General features: G+C 42.1%; 7 protein-coding genes across 9 annotated transcripts; 2 read left to right on the top strand and 5 right to left on the bottom strand.

Annotated features, from left to right (window-relative positions):
* Window positions 1-138: 138 nt before the first annotated feature.
* Window positions 139-4147, bottom strand: LOC110858461 (aspartate aminotransferase, mitochondrial). The gene is made up of 8 exons (XM_022107249.2): window positions 3864-4147; window positions 3615-3771; window positions 3450-3507; window positions 1567-1583; window positions 1069-1501; window positions 902-1000; window positions 629-794; window positions 139-536 (listed from the first exon to the last, which is right to left on the bottom strand). Exons 1-8 carry the CDS (start codon window positions 3923-3925, stop codon window positions 263-265), a joined length of 1266 nt encoding a protein of 421 aa, XP_021962941.1. The 5' UTR covers window positions 3926-4147; the 3' UTR covers window positions 139-262.
* A 187-nt stretch (window positions 4148-4334) lies between these two features.
* Window positions 4335-6047, bottom strand: LOC110858462 (aminoacyl tRNA synthase complex-interacting multifunctional protein 1). Its single transcript, XM_022107250.2, has 4 exons — window positions 5637-6047; window positions 5396-5575; window positions 4860-5297; window positions 4335-4789 (listed from the first exon to the last, which is right to left on the bottom strand). Exons 1-4 carry the CDS (start codon window positions 5910-5912, stop codon window positions 4427-4429), a joined length of 1257 nt encoding a protein of 418 aa, XP_021962942.1. The 5' UTR covers window positions 5913-6047; the 3' UTR covers window positions 4335-4426.
* A 207-nt stretch (window positions 6048-6254) lies between these two features.
* On the bottom strand, window positions 6255-8187 carry LOC110858463 (cytosolic 5'-nucleotidase 3). Of its 3 annotated transcripts, none has more exons than XM_022107252.2 (8): window positions 8059-8187; window positions 7914-7965; window positions 7761-7819; window positions 7445-7619; window positions 7193-7316; window positions 6822-7124; window positions 6556-6730; window positions 6255-6488 (listed from the first exon to the last, which is right to left on the bottom strand). In XM_022107252.2, exons 3-8 carry the CDS (start codon window positions 7785-7787, stop codon window positions 6375-6377), a joined length of 918 nt encoding a protein of 305 aa, XP_021962944.1. In that variant the 5' UTR covers window positions 7788-7819; window positions 7914-7965; window positions 8059-8187; the 3' UTR covers window positions 6255-6374. The 3 variants fall into 3 exon arrangements, with proteins under 3 accessions (XP_021962944.1, XP_021962945.1, XP_021962943.1); XM_022107253.2 differs by lacking the exon at window positions 8059-8187 and having other exon boundaries at window positions 6255-6302; window positions 6373-6488; window positions 7914-8017; XM_022107251.2 differs by lacking the exon at window positions 8059-8187 and having other exon boundaries at window positions 7761-7835; window positions 7914-8017.
* A 17-nt stretch (window positions 8188-8204) lies between these two features.
* On the top strand, window positions 8205-11283 carry LOC110858459 (thimet oligopeptidase). The gene is made up of 9 exons (XM_022107246.2): window positions 8205-8381; window positions 8460-8562; window positions 8637-8712; window positions 8807-9065; window positions 9198-9292; window positions 9356-9994; window positions 10102-10497; window positions 10607-10876; window positions 10985-11283. The coding sequence occupies exons 1-9, from the start codon at window positions 8243-8245 to the stop codon at window positions 11192-11194; spliced, it is 2187 nt and encodes a 728-aa protein (XP_021962938.1). The 5' UTR covers window positions 8205-8242; the 3' UTR covers window positions 11195-11283.
* Window positions 11284-11285: 2 nt separating this feature from the next.
* LOC110858460 (phospholipase A2 group XV) lies at window positions 11286-14126 on the bottom strand. The gene is made up of 12 exons (XM_022107247.2): window positions 13761-14126; window positions 13671-13693; window positions 13478-13597; window positions 13336-13406; window positions 13177-13259; window positions 13032-13085; window positions 12751-12941; window positions 12599-12674; window positions 12494-12543; window positions 12222-12408; window positions 12083-12131; window positions 11286-12022 (listed from the first exon to the last, which is right to left on the bottom strand). The coding sequence occupies exons 1-12, from the start codon at window positions 13885-13887 to the stop codon at window positions 11680-11682; spliced, it is 1374 nt and encodes a 457-aa protein (XP_021962939.1). The 5' UTR covers window positions 13888-14126; the 3' UTR covers window positions 11286-11679.
* Window positions 14127-14590: 464 nt separating this feature from the next.
* On the bottom strand, window positions 14591-17712 carry LOC110858524. Its single transcript, XM_022107339.2, has 8 exons — window positions 17460-17712; window positions 16958-17320; window positions 16716-16874; window positions 16491-16645; window positions 15613-16382; window positions 15386-15492; window positions 15131-15277; window positions 14591-15056 (listed from the first exon to the last, which is right to left on the bottom strand). Exons 1-8 carry the CDS (start codon window positions 17553-17555, stop codon window positions 14889-14891), a joined length of 1965 nt encoding a protein of 654 aa, XP_021963031.1. The 5' UTR covers window positions 17556-17712; the 3' UTR covers window positions 14591-14888.
* Window positions 17713-17796: 84 nt separating this feature from the next.
* Window positions 17797-19533, top strand: LOC110858336 (succinate--CoA ligase [ADP/GDP-forming] subunit alpha, mitochondrial-like). The gene is made up of 7 exons (XM_022107067.2): window positions 17797-17955; window positions 18043-18178; window positions 18253-18355; window positions 18482-18703; window positions 18782-19066; window positions 19144-19278; window positions 19347-19533. Exons 1-7 carry the CDS (start codon window positions 17922-17924, stop codon window positions 19425-19427), a joined length of 996 nt encoding a protein of 331 aa, XP_021962759.1. The 5' UTR covers window positions 17797-17921; the 3' UTR covers window positions 19428-19533.
* The last annotated feature ends 256 nt before the right edge of the window (window positions 19534-19789 follow it).

Raw genomic sequence — 19789 nt, 5'->3', positions numbered from 1 at the left:
CGTCTCATTTTCCTCACTCAAACCCAACGAAAAGAAGCCACATATTTTTTTAGCGATAAAAATGTTCATGAAATATTAGTAAAAATAAAAATATATATTTGCAGCAGCGACATACTCCTCTACAACTTTTCTTTGATGTTACTATCTTCTTAAAATAAAATGACATGTTTATTATCATTTTTGAGTAACGATTGCTTTTACATTTTAATAATAGCTCTGATTATATGATAATTGTGATATATTATGAGTGTATACAATACACTCATTTGGTCACTTGATGTATTGCGTGAGCCAGATAGTCGACATTTTTTGTGGTGATACCGACAATGGCGATTCTGCCATCTTTGGTAAGGTAGACGCTGTGCTCTTTCATGAGTTTTTCCACCTGCTCTGGTTTCATGCCAGTGAAGCAAAACATGCCGATTTGATCCGTGATGTGTGACCAATTTCGAGAGGACCCTTCCTTCTTCAAATTGTCTTTCAACTGGTTCCTCATGCTGATTACACGGTCAGCCATCCCCTTCACTTCGGCCAACCTAAAGTTCATTTCGAAAAGTTGCACAGCTTAAACTTGGTTTACCTGATTACTGGACCATTATTGTGAGAGAGAATAAATAATTGTAAATACCATTGTCCACGCAGGGATGAATCGTTCAAGAGTTCAGCTGCAATTCTAGCTCCATGGACAGGTGGATTAGAGTACAAGGGACGGATGACGATTTTGAGTTGGGACATGACCTTGTCCGCCTCTTCCTTTGAGCTGCAGATGAAGGAAAATGCTCCCACACGCTCACCTGCAGTCATAATTCCATAAAGTGTATTTAACAAATAAGTAGAATCAACTTTTTTGCACACATTTTTGTGAAACTGTCATTAGTACTTAAGTACATATGTCACCCACCATACAGTCCCATATTTTTAGCAAATGATTGTGCCAATCCTATTTGATGTCCATCCTTGAGGAACAGTCGAACAGCAGCGGCATCCCGATCCATGTCACCTGAAGATTTTGCCATTTCACATTTTGTGTAATGTCTATACAAGAAGAAAAGTTTATAAAATATTTACCAGAAGCAAATCCTTGGTAAGCCATATCAAAGAAGGGGAACAGTTTTTTCTGCTTGATTAACTTTGATATTTCTGCCCATTGTTCTGGCTTGGGATCAACGCCTGTTGGATTGTGAGCACAGGCGTGGAGAAGGATGATTGAGTTTTCTGGGATTTTCCGAATGTCTTCCAGTGCTCCTTGAAAGTCGAAACCGCAAGTTTTGGGTTCATAGTAGCGATAAGTCTTGACATTGAGGCCAGAGTCTTTGAAGAGAGGGATGTGGTTGCCCCATGTGGGGATGGGAAGGTAAATATCCTTATTCCCAGGGAAAAAACGGCGGAGGAAAGCACCCCCAATTCTTAAAGAGCCCGTTCCACTGATACCTTGAACTGTGGCGTTGAGTCCACTGGATGTCCATGGATTTCCTTCCCCAAGAGCAAGATTTATTGCTGCCTGCAAAGTTTTTGCTTAATTATATTTGGTTCACAATTATTAACCTGCTCAAGTGGTTGGCTAACCTTGAAGAACTCGGGCACTAGTAATTCATGAAAATTAAAGAAATTAAAAATTCATAAAATTCCTGAAAACTACAATTATGTACGTTGAATTGGTGATTTAATTTAGGATGTAGCAGACGTGACACCTCTGCAAAACTGGTCGTATTTTACATAGGTCGGGTAAACAACGCCCAAGTAGCGTTCTCTCTTTGTCTATTGTGTACTTTTGACCAAACCACAATTTACCTAAAAATAACTTCGTTCGCCTAAAGCATACTCTTTATCTGAAGCGTGGCTTCTTATCTTTTGGCTTGGCTTCTTACCTGTCGCTTGGAAATTCTTACAAGACACTTGGCTAAAATTCGTTTATTCGGTTTGTGCCTGAGGGACGGACAACATCAACTTTCCTAGTCTTGCTTTTTGGACACATTTAATCAAAATTAGTAGTAATACTCTTGACAAAATGTCTGGAAACCAGCAGAAAACTCCTGGTCCATCAAAACGGAAGGATGAACCGTCTGAGGAGGAGAAGGACGAGACTGAGGACGAGACTGACGATACCGGATCTGAAGATGACCAGGAGTACAATAAGAAAGAGGTAAAACAACATCATTTATGTATTATATCTCGTTACCCAGAAAATTTTGAATGTGAAATCTACACTTCGTGTTCTTTAACTAAGTTTTTTATTATATGATTCTAGTTCAAAACAAAGGGTGAGTTTCTCCTCTCGCTACGAAATATTACAAAGGACCAGTTCCGGGACAAAAAATGGTTCGCCCAAGTCATCGAGGACGGTCAGAAGCGAATCAGGAGCAAAATCAAACGAACTCATATGACGAGTGAAATGTTTAAATGGGAGGATAAGACCTTGAAATACAAAAATGTCAATCAGTGGAGTACGTTGGACTCTGTTAATACTAAACGAATACATAGTATCAAAAATTCGGAGACAAGAAAAAACAAACGCGAAGCTGAAGGGGCACGAAAGCACCAAACATATATATGCATCACTTTGGAGAAGGATAAGATCAAGGGTAACTTTATATTTGTTAATTAACTTTTAAATAAATTTCAAAATGGTTTACTCGCCGATATGTTATGAACAAAATATATATTTTTTGCTTAATATTACTATATTCAACAGGAATGACGACACGAGAAATATGGGACTGGATAAGAGCAGAAAACCCTCCGAGAGGAACGTATGTCGGCGAGACATTTGGAGCTCTCATTGGAGCTAGAAAAGGTCATTTTAACAGATATCAAGTAAGGCTAACCGGTTTGGCATTGCATCTGCGTACAACTGGCGATAGCTGTTTCCAAGTGGGTGTTATCATCACGGATTCAGAGGATGAGCGGAAGGATTTGGAGGAATTTATAATAGTAAGTCTCAAATTTCATCTAAATACTATATATTTCACTACATGTTCTCACTTTCAAATTAGCACTATCTCGCACAACAAGAAGAAGAAAATTGTGGAATGAAGCTGATAAACAAGAAGACCGACTTCCGTATCGACCCCGATATGCGTTCAACAGCTCGAAACTTGGTCCATGCTGGGATTCCTCTGATCCGATTTGAAGAGACCGGAGTTATTGACGTTGCCAACAGATATGATCTAAATTACATATGTACCCCTGAAGATTTCATCGAGAAAATCATGACTGGATAAAACTAATATTTGATTATGTTATGAATTGAATTTGATGAATTTTATGTTTTACTCAATTTTTAGACTTGTTTGCTATGCTACGTGGTTTTTTTAACTGTCTAGATTGACGAATCAATGAATAAATAGTGTTTCATTATCCTTAATTTCAGTGTTTCTTGTTTCCATCATTTGCTAGAGAGGCATACATATTTACGTAATTCATATCTGCATGTATATCTATAACCTAACCTCCAGTAATTCCAGCATATTCCTTGTCCAAATTCTTTTTGATAACTCGTTCTTCAGCCTAGCAAAAAATATAATACGGCACATGGTAAAACATGTTATTTAAAATTCTAATCTCGTTCTATTCTATGATGATCTCATTGTACGATGCATTGATGATCAGCTCACGATTTTAACAGTCGGAAGAACATAAGGTTTGCCTTGATCATCTCGATAAGCGCCAACGCCCAAGTTGATTTTTTTGGGGTTGGTGTCCTTCTTGAAGGCTTCGGTGACCCCCAGTATGGCATCGGGTGGACCCATAGGGACCCCAGCCCACCAGGAACTGCATCATTTCAAATATTCAAAATAAAAATAGGTGCAAAAGTTTAACATCGTATGTTCTCTGTTGTATAAGGATGATGATAATAAACGTACCTGGACCTGGTGGACGCAACAGGGAGTTGAAACAGGCGAAGAGGACGGAGTGTGTTCATCATGTCTCACCCAGGCAGTAAATATTACCGGTCACTAAATATATTTCTTTGGGCACGGCCGTTCGTCAGCTGATTGGATATGAGTTAGCCGAGGAGTGTGTTGTTTTGTTGACCAGGTTGAAAGACTAGATTTAATATGTTTAATGGAAATGGAACACATGCACACGTCTTCCACTCGTGATCATCACGAGAAGAAGCAGAAATAATAAGATTATGTTATGAGATTGCCAAATCTGTCTCGTCCGCAAAAGATTACATGTCTTTTTCAACTAGCCCCTGGTCAGACGAGGCTCGTCTCCGTACAGAATTGGAAGATAACAAAACTTGCATCAAGTTGCATGTTAGCGAAGTATACATACATATTTACATGCATTATGTCGTGTTATGAAGCGAAAACACTTTCACCTATGGGTCCGTTTGTTCACGCATATAAATTTAGCATTTTATTCAGATGATTTCAAATTAAAACAAAGTGAGCATAAAGTGAGTGATTTCATTATGGTTTTACTTGATCATAGTGTTGGTCAAGGTGCTTGTGGTGACGACCCCTTTACCTTCCACCCTCCACAAGAAGGTTCCCTTGTAGGTGGCTTCCTTCTTCTCGTTTGTCTTCAACTCAGGGGCTACAGTTTCCCAAATCTTCTTCTTGGGGTTCAGAACGGCCTCCGGAGCACGAGGAAAGTTGTCAACTTGAACCACGTCCCCAGGAACTGAACCTTCGGGTGGGAGAAGGATTTCCACCTTCTCCGGACCACTAGCACACATCACCATCCCTTCTGAGAAAATCCCACGCATTTTAGCCGGCTTCAAATTTGCCAACACCACAACGAGTCTGTTTCGCATTTCTTCGATGGGGACGTGTTTCACCTATAAGTTAAAAATTTCCATATTCAAATATTTGAAACTGAGGAGAAAAGATATGCGATAGGGTGGTTACCAGCCCACTGATGATGGTCCTGTCCTTGCCCTCACCCAAATCAATTTTTTCCACATACAGAGAGTCGGCATCGGGATGTGGGTCACATGCCCTGATGAGCCCGATACGGAAGTCCAACTTGCTCACGTCCACCTGATCGTCCCCAGCAGCAGCGGGGGGCGGTGGCGGTGGTTGACTAGAGGAGGAATTTCCTCCTCCTTTTCCTTTTTTTGACACCTCTGGCTTGGACGTCTTTCCCCCCACCTGGTTGGGCTGCAGCTGTTGAGTACCACTCCCAATTCTAGCAGGGCTGCGGCTGCGGCTCAAGGCTGCTGAAGATTTGCTACTACCCCCATGTTTTCCTCCCTTGTTATTTGTCATGGTCATCCCTGGTTCCGACTTGTTCAGTTTGAGTCCTGTCCCTTCGCTCACACACTTTTTCATCCCCTTGTCCACATCCTTGAAACATGCGGCATTATTAGATAGATGTTATAAATCAAGAAAATCTCCAATGACATGACATTCTCGACAGAGTCGTTGATGCATGGCTGTAATACCTCGGTGTTTCCAAGAACGACTTTGCCACCATTGCGGATTTCGCGAAGGAGGAGCAGTTCTTTCCACTTGGCGACTTCAAGGCGCAAGTTTTCATTCTCCTGGCGAAGGTTGAGCAATTCGGGTGTTGCTACAGACGTCGTCGTCCCCACACTGCACCCAGACTTTTCCAATTCGGACAACTGCAACACAAAGCATCATTATATTAATAAACTAATTTAAAGATATTTACTATTTGTAAACCTTTGAGTAAATGTCCGCGATGATATTTTCAGCCAGCTGCGCATTTTTTTCTAGTCGATCCATCTGCTCGTTGTTATTCATAATAACCTTACTTCTGCTTATATTTGTATTTCTACAGGTTAAAGGTGATGAGTCGTGTTGGTGGACAGATATCGTCGATTTACAGCAGATATTAACCCCTCGTTTAGTTTGAAGTGCAAGGCTCTGTGTGTTTCCTAGTAGTTGTCGTAGAGCGCTGTTGATAAGGGCGAAGGGACGCAAGGTGACCACAATCATTCACTTTATTTGTACAGGTAAGAAATTAAATTACGAATTCAACGACTGCAGATGGTGAGGTGAGAGCCGGTCGTGCACTTCGTTTTGTATCTACTGTGCTCTTGAAGAATCTCAAGTTGCCTCTCCTTCCCAAACGTCATTCACATGCATATTTATACATATTCGCAGTTTTTGCTGGATATTATGGGAAAATCAACGAGATGTATATATTATAAATGGGGAAATTGATACACAATAATTGCGATGCCACTTTTATAAACTTTTCGTCAGGGGTTGTTCTCTGTTCTCGACGCTCGCTGGAGTTCGAAATTAATGAAGAATGACTGAGTAGGACAACATGAGCCCGTTCTGCAGATTTTTGTCTTTATTTTTCCATCTGGAGTCCAGATTCTGGACGAGTAATCAAAATTACTTTGCACAGGTGGATAATAATCATAAAATAATAGATATCAAAAACTACCATCAACGAGCTGGGGCAAGAAGATGGTCCAGAAGAAGGTTCACCAAGTCAAATGACTGATCGTCCACGAGAACAATGTCAAATGCCGTCATAAATTCCTCCAAGTGTTGTTCAAACTGTAATAAATAGTGGTCCATTTAAACATGGTCTCAACTCTCACAATCAGTTTAATTGGTTATTTACATGGGCGTTGAGGAAACCAATCTTAAGCACATTTTTAGGGTCAGCCACCCCATGATCCATATTTGAATCGCCTAGTGAGTCCCCCAAAAGTATTATGTTGTGACGAGATCTCAGGTCTTTGAAGTAATTTGAGTTGTCGTCATGAATTGCAGCCTCGTTCTTGTTGTACATGTGACTAGGGATAAGAGTTAATGGATGATTAAATCGATGTTAATATATTAACGAGCAACTGAAAAATAAGCATAAAATAGTAGCATAACACAAACATGAGAGGTTCCTTGAATCCCACAATGTTTTCCATAGCGTCGTCAAACTGCATAAAGTTGGAGATTACTTGAACATTTGGAAGGTCGATGCCGGATGCTTGAAGGACCGCTTGAACCACGTCCCCAATGCCTGCAGAGAGGACCAAGAGTGGGATACCGGCCTGGGACATTCGTTCAACCGCTGTCTTGGCGTTGTCCCTCAACGTTGCGGTCGAAAGTTTGACCATATCTTGAATGGAACTTCTCTTGAGGGGTGGCTGGCATGAGATCATGTACTCGTGAGACTTTTCATACCATTCAATCCTGTAGGTACGGCGCATCATATTATGCATTCAAAATATTCAGATAATGTCTCATATGGATGTACCCACATGTGTGGAATCTTTTCTTGTATGGTCATCGTTGGGGTGACCTCAATTGGGTAGTATTTCTTGTAAAGTTCCATCGCCTTGTCCCGGTAATCAGAGGAAACAAGTGGGGAAGTCGCAATGATTCCTTCATCGTGTAAAATTTTAAATGCATTTCTTATAACAGTCACAAATACATCTTCATAAGCGTGCATGTTGTGGAGGAACCTCATTTAATTGGTTCCTTGCATATTATAAATACAAACATAAATATACCGTAGCTGCTATCGCACTTGTTGCCATCCAAATGGTAACGAGTAAGCGTGGCATCGAAATCCGTGATGACCTGAAGTGCAGGTGCTCCATGAGAAATAATGGAATGGATCTTTTCATTCACAGCGGATTCATCCTTAATGCGAACAGAGTCTGGCTTGGAACATGCTCCAATGACCTACGCACAAAAGAGGTCGTATTCAACCTCACAAGTTTTCCACTACTTTTAATTGTCACCCACTTTTTGCTTTTATAATAACATGTGTCAAATAGAGCTACAATACATAGGTAATACAGATGCAAGTTAGTTAGGCTATACCTGATGAAGGAGTTTTGATGAGACCATTTCGTTCCTGTTTTCTTTTCACTGAAAATTTGCTGTAAATTAAGGGTCCTAATTACTTAATCATTGATGAGGTGAGGTTGAGTGATTAGAATTTAGAAATCAGGAATTACATAATTAATTACTTACTCAATCAAGTGCTGCGAAAACTATATATTCTCGCCGCTTCAGAACCGGGGGACTTGGAGAAAGGGGGAAAGTAAAGCTATCTTACTTGTCTCATCAGCGTTGGACTAATTTTCAATATTATACAAGCTGGTTAGCAATATCTTACCACAATTAATAATATCGCGTATTCATGCAAAAATATTGAAGTACTTTATCAATCACACACGCGTCGCTGGTGGTGATGATCTTGGTTTCCATCGCCCCAACGTCGACAGAGCACCACCCGCGAGACATTTCTTTCATCGTCCTCCACATCTTTCCTCCACTCGCCGCAATCTTTCGTGGGCCTTATGGTGACCGTGCCTCTCCTCCTGGGTCGAATCTTCCTTACCGCCCGCTCGTCCTCCCCACTGCTAGCCGCCTCCTTTCGCACCACCAGAATTGCGCAGTCCACAGCACCAAGTACTTCTCGTCTCTTGGCATCACTCGGTAAGTCAACAATGCAATGTAGATTTGATAAAATGACAATATTATTCTACTGACTCGACTCGACCCTATTTTTCATAGCTTCCAGTACAAAAATGTCTGAGCCTCGATCACCTGAAGGAGTTGTCATCAATTTGGATTTTAATCACTTGGGGAAGGATGAACTCCTCAACATCACCCACAAGTTAGTAGTTTTAATTGCCGTACGAGCCGAGCTAGCTCCTGAACAGCACTATATTATCACAATGTTTTGATTAGGTTAGTGGACCGTCTCAAAAGTGGAGTGGACTCGATTGTCGCCTCGCCGACTGTTTCATATTCGTCCATACTTGGAGTAAGATAACAATTACTTATTGCTACTTGTAACCCAAGTATTTCCATATTTGCTTACATACTACACGATAATTTATTATTGCTATTTTCTGCAGCCTCTCCTGGACTTGGAGCAATCGTTTCGAACCGAGTCTGAATTGGTCACGTTTCCTTTTCACGTTGCAGTTGAGCAAAGTTTGAGGGACGCTTCGAGAGAGGCGTCCTTACTCGTGGAGGCTGCTGTGGTGGATGTCAACATGCGTGTAGATCTGTTCCAGAAGCTCGTGGCGTATAAGGAACAATGTGCAAAGGACAATTTATCAGAAGAAAAGCTCAGGGCGTTGGATAAATTAATTCGTGACGGAAAACGAAACGGTAAACATGAAGTTATACTTGTGTAACATATGATTGTGGTAACGACGTAAGGAGGACAGAAACGTGAATATGTCACGACCATCTTTCCAATGCAAATGTGCATGATGTAAAATATCTCTGTACATATTTTAGGACTAAATCTGGATCAAGCTACACGTGATGAAATAAAAACGATCAAGAACGAGCTTAACGAGAAAGCACTGGAATTTGCCAAGAATTGTGCCGAGGTTTGTTGTCTATGAGTGTAAATATGCAACACATAACGTGACTAAACATAATGTCTCTTACAGGACAAGTGGGAGCACCTTTTTTCCGCAGAAGAATTGACTGGACTTCCTCCCTCTTTTCTAGAGGGGTTGGACAAGGATGCGACCACTGGGAAATTCAAGTTGACCCTCAAATATCCTCACCTTTTCCCTGTCACCAAAATGTGTTCCGTGCCTGAAACGCGGAGAATTATGGAGACTGCAAATTCCTCCAAAGCGATGGAACTGAACACTAAAATTCTGGAAGACATTTTAGTCCTTAGACAACGGGAGGCGGAACTGCTGGGTTATCAAAACCATGCTGCATACGTCCAAGAGGTATTAATGGCCGACTCTCCTGTCAAAGTGGACCAGTTTTTGCGTGAATTAGCAGAGAAGCTGCAACCCCTGTGGGCGTTGGAAAGGTCACAATGGCTGTCCCTCAAAAAGGCCGAGTTTGAGCAGAATGGGTGGGAGTTCAACGGTAAGCTGGAACCCTGGGATTCACGCTATTATATGCAAAAAGTTGAGGAGACCCAGTACTCCATCAACCAGGAGGAGTACAAACCATACTTCCCCATTGAGCAGGTCACTTCAGGCTTATTGGAAATTTATCAGACACTCCTTCACGTCAAATTCACATTGCTCCAAAATGTCCCTGTTTGGCATCCGGAAGTACAAGCGGTAAGCAAATACTGATCAGATCAACCTCATCTGGTGGAAGTTATTGCATTCTTACTTAATTGCTGACGACATTATTATTTAGTATAGTGTTCTATTGTTTTTGGCAGTATGAGGTTCGGGATGCACGTGACTCTAGCCTTATGGGCTACTTCTATTTGGATATGTACCCTCGGGATGGCAAGTACACACACGCCTGTTGCATGCCCCTTCAACTGAGCTGCGTGGGGTCGGCGGATGGGAAGAGGATTCCTGCCGTTATCGCCATGCTCTGCAACTTCCCAAAACCTTGTGGTGACCGACCCGCTCTGCTGCACCACAACGAGGTGGAGACGTATTTTCACGAGTTTGGCCACGTGATGCATTCCATCTGCAGCAGGACAGAGACGGGAACTTTCTCTGGGGCTTCCGGAGTGGAAAAAGATTTTGTCGAATGCCCTTCACAAATGTTGGAGAACTGGGTGTGGCACCGAGCCCCACTCGCTCTGCTTTCCAAGCACTACGAGGTTCACAAACCATAATTATTTCATATACTTGATAAGTACATGGTCCCCTCATACAATCTCTCTGCCTTTTTCTTGATTGGGTTGGAGGTAACTTATTACTTTGTCTTAGACTGGAGAAACCCTTCCATTGGAAATGGTCGAGAAGCTCGTCCACTCGCAAAAGGCGAATGCTGGGGCTTTCAACCTCCGTCAAATTGTGTTGGGCCTGTTTGACCAGAAGATCCACACTGCCCCTGCAGGTGAGCGCTGTGACACGGCCAAGTATTACGCGGACACGGTGAAGGAAATTCTCGATATGGAGGCCATCCCAAATACCAACTTCCCTGCAAGTTTTGGTCACTTGGCGCACGGCTACAGTGCTCGTTACTACTCTTACTTGGTAAGAAAATCACCAAGATGTGCCATTCTTGTCCATATGAACAATACAGTGATAATGGATCCTTGATTTTGAGTGCCACCCACTCTAAATATTTATTCATGCATTTAGTGGAGCGAGGTGTTCAGCATGGACATGTTTGACACGGTTTTTGGCGATGAATTGATGAACCCTACGAAAGGATTGCTGTATCGACAAAAGATTCTTGAGCCAGCTGGATCCCGCGACGCAACGGCCCTTCTGAGCGACTTTTTGGGGAGAGACCCCAAACCCGAACCTTTTCTCAAGAGCAAAGGAATCGAGGTTGCTGCATCCAATTAATTATCATTGCGTTATTATCATCTACTTATCCATTTCTACTCTTGGGACAATCTTTTGAATTATGCAATACAATAAATCGTTGAATTTTTTATGGGTGTACATTTCTACTGTTTATTGTGCATATAAAGTATATAGTTTCCATTATTATTGCCAACTTTGGGTATTTTGTGTCGTTGTATACATACTCTCTATTAACTATGCTTCACATTTGGACTAAAATAAAATAAAAAAAGGACTAGCGCAAGAGTTATTATAGAACGGGCTAGCTCACAATTAAGTACAAAACAAAGTAACAATCTTTAACGAAATTCAACATTTGGTTTGTATAATATTCCACTCATTTAGATTCTGACATGTGTACGTACTTTTACATACGTACGTATTCGAATTATTTTAATTATACAAAAAATATTTGAGAACCAATATTTGATTAAGATTCACATTTGCGGCATTAATTATAATAATTATAATCCACTTGCCGGAGGTCACGATTGATCCGAATTGATTTTCTGGACCGCGTCTCGAATATAGGTCACGACTCCCTCCGCTCTCAAGATTTCCATGTGGTTGACGCCTGGAAACTCTTGATGATGGACCGCCGAGCGTTGTGTCCTCACACCCTCCTTCTTCAGTTCGGAAACCCAGTTCCACTTGGCCAGTCGGTCGTAGTTGCGACGAGGAGAGTGGGAGCGACGTATGACAGAGAGCCTTTTTTTAGGGGACCATCGCATACAGCCTCGTAAACTTCTAATGTTGACCGTCCCATCCCCATTGCCAAAGTTGAGGTTAGGCTTGTCCGGAAAGTTCTTTTCTTCCTTGTAGATCATGCTGTGAAGTAGAAGGAAATAGGTTTCAATGGGTTTAATCTTTTCGGCTTCTTTACATTACCTTTCCACGGTCGATACCCCTTGTCCATGCAGACAGTGAATTTCCACTCCTAAATAAATATATGGGAATGATAATAAATAGTACTACTTATCATATTATGTTATCATTTATAATAAATAATTATATTGTTATTTATTACCTGGAGGGTCCAATTTACCCAGCAGATCCTTCGTGTCGTTGTGCATCGCGTACCCTTCAGGGTAGTTCATGTCCCGAAAGAATCGGTCGTAGTCATTCACTGTGTAGTTTCCTTTCCCAGGACAAGAGACCAACGTTTCGTCATCAGCCCAAAAGTTCTTGGAAGGGAGCAGGAATGCTGTCGAGGGCTGTTTAGTATGTGGTGAAAAGCAAATTACGACTTATTATTCTCGGCTTTGTGAAGAAATAATTAGTGACAACAGAAATACCGACCGATGTTCTCTGCATCCCACGCATGGTGTGAGCGGGGAGGACGTACACGCCTAAATGTAGCAAATTATCAATGCAGGTTAGGTCAAGACTACTGCTATCACGTACCAAGGTCATCACCAGCCGCAAACACCTTCCAGGCCTTGACCGACCCACCCCAGGGGGCTGCCAGGGTGATGATGGACTGCATTTACAATGACACCAGGCACATCATGACGGAGTCCATACAAAAGGAGAGGAAATAGAATATATAAGCTCACCCTAATGTACTTGTCCTTCCACTCTTGCTTCATCTTGTGCATGAGGTACAGGGCCATGGGTCCACCCATGGAATGACTGATGAGGATCACGGAACTATTCCCACCACGAGTGAACGAGTCCTCGATCAGGGCTTTAAAATCGTCCATCCAAGTTTCAAGCTCGTTAGGTGCTTTCCGAAAGTCGTACGGAGCTGCGGCCCAATAAATTGCAAGAACAAATAAGAGGAATGCCTACTATGGAATAATGTCTCCCTCTCTGTCCGTGTACAACGGCCCCTTACCTCCTCGAATGTCATTGTCTCGCACGTAGCCCAGCGGAATGAGGGACTGTTCCACTGAAAACACAATTTAACACATTAGGATATTAATATTTAGGTGTATCTTTTTCAGGGCAAACTATTCAGTACTTCTACATATAATCCTCACCAATGTGGTTAAAGTAGAGGCCGGGGGATGCCTGTGATGGATCGAGATACTCGACGGATGTGGTATTTCCAAAGCCTGGTACTCTGGAAGCAAAGAAAGTAAATAAATTGAGTGCTCTGTACGTAAGCATCCTTACGGTAGGTACAGGATAATACTAACCTGATGTCCACTCCTGGACTGTTGTCCGTGGTGCGCGAGGTGAAGTTGTAGACGAGGCGGACATTGTCAATCTGTGCAAAACCAATACAAGAAAAAATGCATGCCTAATCATAATGATTTCCATGCTGCAACTCGGACTTACGAAGCAGTCAATGATGAGAGGGACGAGGAGTTCCATGTTAAGCCAGATGTTGTAGTAGTCATCCGTTTTCTTGGTGCAGAGGTAATGCACCACTGAAGGCTTGTCCAGCTTTGCCTCCAACTGCATGCAAAACCCAGTAAACCGATTAATGAGTTGAAAGTAATTGACCGTCTTACTTGCCGATCTCACTCACCTGTGACCCACCATCGCCTGGAACTGGATCAAAATAATTTGGCGTTGTTGAATTAATGTGTAAATTACATAATTTTTGAGATGACCTCACCAAGAATGACCGGATGAAGAAGACTCCCAACGCCACCAACCCCAATCGCACAAATCCAACAAACGGCAAGAGCAACAGTGTAAACTGCGTGATTATTGCGCCCCAGAATCATCCTTGTAAGGGACATGTGGCGACGTATTAACGTACAAAAAAAACTGCGTCTTGATCTTGCAAAACTCGCCGAGTGAATGCATCAATCTTTGCAAGAGCAGGAGGAATCGGATGATGATAATCCATTACGACTCAACAAACAACCCGTGTGCCTCCGTCTGATGACATAGTAATGTCCTGCCAAGAAGGAAACGTAATAATGTGCTCTTTCCCTGCCTACAATAGCTGGTTGGATCAATAAAATCCCACAAAACCACCACTTCCACTTTGCACACACGAAGAAGACCATGATCTAATATTACGTATGTACGTATGAAAGCAGGTTAGGTTCCAAGAGTCAGGTGGTACTGTGTAAAAAGAGGTCTTTGTTCATTCATGATTTTTTGTCGCAATTCTCCGTCGTTCATAACCACTAGCCACTCACTCGCAGCATTCGCACAACATGGACTGATGAATGGGATGATTGACCATGATTACTAAAAATGAGCATAGATATGCACATACTTATCTATATAATACGATATGAATGAATAGCAATTTATAATATGCACCACCATATACAACTGTATTTACGAGATCCGGTGCGAGGCTGTAAGTGAACTCTGATTACTGATGTACATTACATTACTCATTTTATGGATGCACTGCGTGCAATACATGGGATTCGCGAATTTGTTCCATGTAAAAAAGTTGTACGTATGTAAAACACAGGGGTCATATATATTGTAATAAAGACGGCATTTATTTGAGATCTTCTGCCGTAGAAAATTCATAAAAAATATGAACACATATGCCTAGCACTTATAATCCACATATATTATGCTCTACGGATTTATGTCGTAGTATTAATAGTAGGAAAATTCTAATAATGGCTGCTACTCCTAAGTAACAATAGCACCATATATCCAACACACTTAATTAATTTGTTTACAAATCAGTCTATTACAGATCACATTTAAGTCTTTAAGGATGCTCCCCAATTGGTAGTATTTATTATTACAATACCAAGTAGATGAGCTAGACGTAGTCTAACTCGTCCTCGTCGTAGTCGTCGTCGTAATCGTAGTCATCGTCCACTCCAAAAAAATCGTCATAGTCGGGCGGACCACCGCTGATGTCACTCCCGCCCCACTGGCGGGGTTCGTCCGCATCAGAATTTGAATCCTGGTCCCCGTCTTCCCCACCCTGCGCCAACAAAACATCGAATAAAGGAGAAGCATTTTTGATATTAACTCTTAAATATAATCCTTAGCACTTACCAAGTCCACCAACTTGCGAATTCTGTGATTAACTAGTTTTAATTCACGTTTGAGCTCGTGTGGGTCTTCTAGCCCAGACACGTGCACGGCAACAGATTCTAGACTAGGATTTTGTTCAACAATCTTCTTAAGATCGTCGGTGGACAACTGAAACAGTAAATAAACAATAGGGGACATGTCCACATCAAAGATTTATCAAGTTTATCAATTTTAGCTTGTCAAATACTTATTGAAAGTTGTTTAGGATTTATTTACCGCGAGAGATCCCAAGTATTCCAAGCTACGAAGATAGGGATGTCCAACAGCTGCGAGAATCCCCCGAGGTGTAATGTTGCATCCTTTGATGGAGAGGTGAACCAAACCTGCACAACAGTGTTGAAGTACATAGTACAAATGAATAGTAAACAAAATGAAGAGGTGACAATGAGGAGGGGACATTAATTGTTTGCCACCAATTTTGACGAGAAAGTTTAGCCTTATACCGTTCAAATTCTTCAATGAGACGCCCACAACTACTCCGTTCTCGTCTTCGCCTGTAATGGCAGCATTCGTTAGAGCAAAAGCATAGCTCAATTCTAACTTTCGCAATTGGGTACAATGGCCCAGAATAAAATGGACCAAATGGTCATTCAAACTACTGTCCCCGCAACGAGTCCAGCTCAACTCAGTGAGGTTGGTGAAGCGAGAGAGGATGGCGATCTTGTCCTCGTCATTATCGAGCACTCTATCTTCCTGAACGTCGAACCAGAAATCGCCCAAGCCCCGAAGTCCTAGTTTGGAAATGCTTGGTGGGAGGGCCTTAAGGAAGGAAACGCCAGTCCCTTCGATGCGATGTCGAGATATTCCCAGTTCATCCACCTCGTTTTCCGAATATGGCCGGCAAATGGAAAAGTCCTTCAGGGAGGTGATACTGTTTGAGAGGAAGTCCCATTGAATGGGGGGAGCAGCAGCAGGTTGGTCTCCAGCAGCACCAGCAGCGCCCACAAGATAAGAAATGGGACGGTGCGGAAAGGTCTTTATGGTGAAGTGGAGACTTTTTAGCTTGGTCCCTCTCCCCTGCACAACAGTGAGTAATTTGAGAGAGAAAGTCTCCTTCATGCTTATCCATAAATGTTCCAAGTGAGGTTGGTGGGAAATGAAGGCTGCTACCGCCTCCCCATCCACTCCGTAGGCAGTCACGGACAGGCGTTTGAGCTTTGGGCAGTGAATGACCTGCATTGACTCCAACTTCCAAACCTCGCACATGTGAACACTGCAAGATTCACACAATACATAATAATGCATGTAAATAAATACTAGTAAGAATAAACGAGTTCGAGATACAAAATTACAACTCTTACTATGATGACTTGTTTAGTACCTTAATTCAAGCAGTGTCTCAGAAGTGGAACCAATAATTGCTGGAATAAACTTGACATGGTCAGTTTCAGTTCCGTTGACAGTACACATTTTCCCAAGAGACAAGCTCGTCAATTTGAAGGCAATGCAAGACAGTTGGTAAAAGTTTCTGGGAAACTGTATGCAAAATAGGTTCGTAACTAGTATATTATTATTTTAGAATATATGCAACCAAACTAATCCTTACAGGCTGATCTTCCCCCTCGTCGTAATCCAGATAATAGGTCGCATCATTCTTTTTATTTCCCGTACAAATCTCCAACGTTTTTAGTTTCAAGAGCGTCTCTTGCACACTCGCATCCGAGAGAATATCATGTAGAACTTGTTCCAAAAAGACAGATTCCAGCTGTAATAAAAAAAAATGGTAACCAGACATGGACAATTTTACTAGAAATGCTAATCACCAATATTTCGATGTAAACTACTCACTTGGAGAAATTTTAACGCCTTGGTGTTGGCAAGCAGAGTGGTGACAAACCGAGTTAAATCTTTGCCCTCCACTTTATCCGTCCGGGCGAGCCGTAAATACAGTCGAGTGACAAAGGGAAGAACGTCCATGATGAGGTCCACCACCGTTGGCGGAATGGTCACATCGATATCCAACCCCTTCCAGGGATACTCACATGTCTCCACTAGAAATTTATCCAACAAGACAGTCTCCTTGCAAATGAGAAGAGTTGCTTTTTCCGCAAACGCTTGACTATTCCGAACCATGTCATACATGCCTTTGGTCGAGAGGCATACCACCTTCATGTCGGCCAGGGACAAGTGCTTGCAAATATTTTCCCCAATCTATCCACACAGACAACAAAAATAGTAAATAAAAACTACCAAAATGCGAAGTCATTAAACTCAATCCAATTCAAAATGTAAAAATGTCATACAAGTTTTACATCATACAACAATCATACTACAATTGTTTGTAACTTGCCACTGTATTATTGATAAGCTTGTTGAGTAAAACTTCTTGTTCTGGCGCATCTCCTCTTCCTCCACTACCTCCGTTTGGATCCTCCTCCTGGTCCATTTTCTAAGCTTAGGTATGGTTAGGATTCCTAACTTAGGAGGATGAACTGAACACTGAGATTCAAAATGTGATTGCCACTGTTAACTGGCGACTTTCCTAATTAATAATTAATTCGGAAGAACGAAAGTAATTATTACTTTCGTGAAATATGACAGCAGCCTATCGCACGTGCGGCCTATCGCGTGTGAAAACGGCAGCGGGTCACTCGTCTCACACTGGGCTTACTCGATGAATTCAGGCGTAGCGGGAGGGTTTGAGTTGCTGAGGAAACTCCAGCAGAGGAAGTTGCCGATCCCACACTAAAAATTGTGTCCAACAACCAACCCCACCAAGAACGATAAGCAGCCACCCACCAACCATCTCATCATGGCTTCAACATCCATGCAAAAATTATCCTTTGGTGAGTAAGTGGGAGGAGATTACTAAATTACTACGGATTTTGCTTCTTTTAAGTGCTTGCCGAATAATCTTGTCCGTCGTGTTGCAGGCGTACTTCCCCAATTGCGAGCGAGTCTCATAAGCGCCAGGTCATGCTATTCTGCCTCTCGGCCGAACCTGAAACTCACTAAAAACACCAAAGTGATTTGTCAAGGGTTCACCGGCAAGCAGGGGACGTTTCATAGGTGAGATATATAAACTATCTCCTACTGGTGAGTATTAATTGCTAATAGCAATTTGCTATGTGGTACCTCTTTAGCAAGCAGGCTATCGAATATGGGACAAACATGGTGGGTGGAGTTTCTCCGGGTAAGGGTGGGAAGGAACATCTTGGTCTCCCAGTGTTCAACTCGGTGAAAGAGGTAAGCAAGAGAGGAAATATTAATCGATTAATTAATAATTTTTATAATATGTGACAGCAACAAGAAAGTAGTAGTAAAATTATGCTAATAAGTAACTCATTAATTGACGTTTTTTGTTTTTATCAGGCAAGAGCGGGGACAGGGTGTGAGGCGACCGTAATCTATGTTCCTCCTCCCGGTGCGGCTGCTGCCATTTTGGAAGCTATTGATGCCGAAGTTCCTTTAATTGTGGCAATCACTGAAGGAATTCCCCAGCACGACATGGTTCGTGTCAAGCACAGATTGACACGTCAAGGAAAATCTCGGCTCATTGGACCAAATTGTCCAGGAATCATTGCTCCGGGCCAGGTTAGTAATGGAGAGATACTGAGATTTATAACGTTTGAATAGATTCAATCATATTCATCGACTCATTTCCTTCTGTAGTGCAAAATTGGAATCATGCCAGGTCACATCCACCAAAAGGGGATCATCGGAATCGTGTCTCGGTCAGGAACGTTGACCTACGAGGCAGTTCACCAAACCACCCAGGTAGGATTAGGGCAAACCCTCTGCGTAGGAATTGGCGGTGACCCCTTCAACGGAACGAATTTTATCGACTGCCTGGAAGTGTTTCTCAATGATCCAGAGACCAAAGGAATCATTTTAATTGGAGAAATCGGTGGCAGTGCAGAGGAAGAAGCGGCAGAGTACTTGATAAAACACAACTCTGTAAGCACAGCAAACCACTAACAAAAATAATGAGAAATATGATAGTGACTTGACTTAGAATTCCTCGTACAAAACAGGGTTCAAAGAGCAAGCCTGTTGTCTCGTTCATTGCCGGACTTACTGCCCCACCCGGTAGACGAATGGGACATGCTGGTGCCATCATTTCTGGGGGCAAAGGTGGTGCTCAGGATAAGATCAAGGCTTTGGAAGATGTAAGCTAGCACTCAACACACAATACTATAATATAACTGACAAAAATCCATTACTTTTCGTTTTCTAGGCTGGCGTCATCGTCACAAAGAGCCCGGCGCAGATGGGGAATGTTTTGATGCAAGAGATGCGAAGTCGGAAAATTGCTTAATGCCAATAAAATCCTCTTAGTGAGTGAAACTTAGTCCAAATGAGGGAAAGAAAACTCATTTCTCTGTAAATTACAACTGCGTTACTATAAATAAGTTTAGAAATTATTATGTGTACGTACGTAGATATGATTTGCATTGTGATTTGTGATGGAAGTGTTGGGTCGGACACCACATCAAAAATATTTAACTCTTGCAATTTCCATTTTCCATCACCATAAATTATTAATTATTATTCATGCAAATGTCAAGCCTTGCCGAGTATTGGGGTAAATTGAGCAGCAGCGCTAACCCAATCATCCAACTCTACCTACACGATAAACTAAATTTATTCTCTTCGCTAAATCCGATCCGAAGCGATTGC

The sequence above is a fragment of the Folsomia candida genome, unplaced genomic scaffold (genome assembly GCF_002217175.1).
Source record: "Folsomia candida strain VU population unplaced genomic scaffold, ASM221717v1 Fcan01_Sc021, whole genome shotgun sequence".
Lineage (NCBI taxonomy): Eukaryota > Metazoa > Arthropoda > Collembola > Entomobryomorpha > Isotomidae > Folsomia > Folsomia candida.
This window is presented reverse-complemented; position numbering and strand designations above follow the sequence as displayed.

Bases quoted from the DNA above. Each gene is read 5' to 3' on its own strand.
- LOC110858461 (XM_022107249.2), bottom strand. From the start codon at position 3,925: ATGATGAACACACTCCGTCCTCTTCGCCTGTTTCAACTCCCTGTTGCG. The intron at 1,001-1,068 runs GTAAATATTTTA...CAAAATCTTCAG, and splicing joins TTACCAAGGATTTGCTTCTG to GTGACATGGATCGGGATGCC. The intron at 537-628 runs GTATTTACAATT...AATGAACTTTAG, and splicing joins TCATCCCTGCGTGGACAATG to GTTGGCCGAAGTGAAGGGGA.
- LOC110858462 (XM_022107250.2), bottom strand. From the start codon at position 5,912: ATGATTGTGGTCACCTTGCGTCCCTTCGCCCTTATCAACAGCGCTCTA. The intron at 5,298-5,395 runs GTATTACAGCCA...GCATGTTTCAAG, and splicing joins TCGTTCTTGGAAACACCGAG to GATGTGGACAAGGGGATGAA. The intron at 4,790-4,859 runs GTAACCACCCTA...TTTAACTTATAG, and splicing joins GGACCATCATCAGTGGGCTG to GTGAAACACGTCCCCATCGA.
- LOC110858463 (XM_022107252.2), bottom strand. From the start codon at position 7,787: ATGGTCTCATCAAAACTCCTTCATCAG. The intron at 7,317-7,444 runs GTATATTTATGT...TACACGATGAAG, and splicing joins CAAGTGCGATAGCAGCTACG to GAATCATTGCGACTTCCCCA. The intron at 7,125-7,192 runs GTGGGTACATCC...CCGTACCTACAG, and splicing joins CAAGAAAAGATTCCACACAT to GATTGAATGGTATGAAAAGT.
- LOC110858459 (XM_022107246.2), top strand. From the start codon at position 8,243: ATGGTGACCGTGCCTCTCCTCCTGGGTCGAATCTTCCTTACCGCCCGC. The intron at 8,382-8,459 runs GTAAGTCAACAA...TATTTTTCATAG, and splicing joins TCGTCTCTTGGCATCACTCG to CTTCCAGTACAAAAATGTCT. The intron at 9,066-9,197 runs GTAAACATGAAG...TACATATTTTAG, and splicing joins TCGTGACGGAAAACGAAACG to GACTAAATCTGGATCAAGCT.
- LOC110858460 (XM_022107247.2), bottom strand. From the start codon at position 13,887: ATGTCCCTTACAAGGATGATTCTGGGGCGCAATAATCACGCAGTTTAC. The intron at 13,260-13,335 runs GTTAGTATTATC...CTTTGCTTCCAG, and splicing joins AGTCCAGGAGTGGACATCAG to AGTACCAGGCTTTGGAAATA. The intron at 12,023-12,082 runs GTAATGTAAAGA...TCTACTTCACAG, and splicing joins GGGGTATCGACCGTGGAAAG to CATGATCTACAAGGAAGAAA.
- LOC110858524 (XM_022107339.2), bottom strand. From the start codon at position 17,555: ATGGACCAGGAGGAGGATCCAAACGGAGGTAGTGGAGGAAGAGGAGAT. The intron at 16,646-16,715 runs GTAAGGATTAGT...TTTTGCATACAG, and splicing joins ACGAGGGGGAAGATCAGCCT to TTTCCCAGAAACTTTTACCA. The intron at 15,057-15,130 runs GTAAGTGCTAAG...TTGTTGGCGCAG, and splicing joins TTCGCAAGTTGGTGGACTTG to GGTGGGGAAGACGGGGACCA.
- LOC110858336 (XM_022107067.2), top strand. From the start codon at position 17,922: ATGGCTTCAACATCCATGCAAAAATTATCCTTTG. The intron at 18,179-18,252 runs GTGAGATATATA...GTACCTCTTTAG, and splicing joins AAGCAGGGGACGTTTCATAG to CAAGCAGGCTATCGAATATG. The intron at 18,356-18,481 runs GTAAGCAAGAGA...TGTTTTTATCAG, and splicing joins TGTTCAACTCGGTGAAAGAG to GCAAGAGCGGGGACAGGGTG.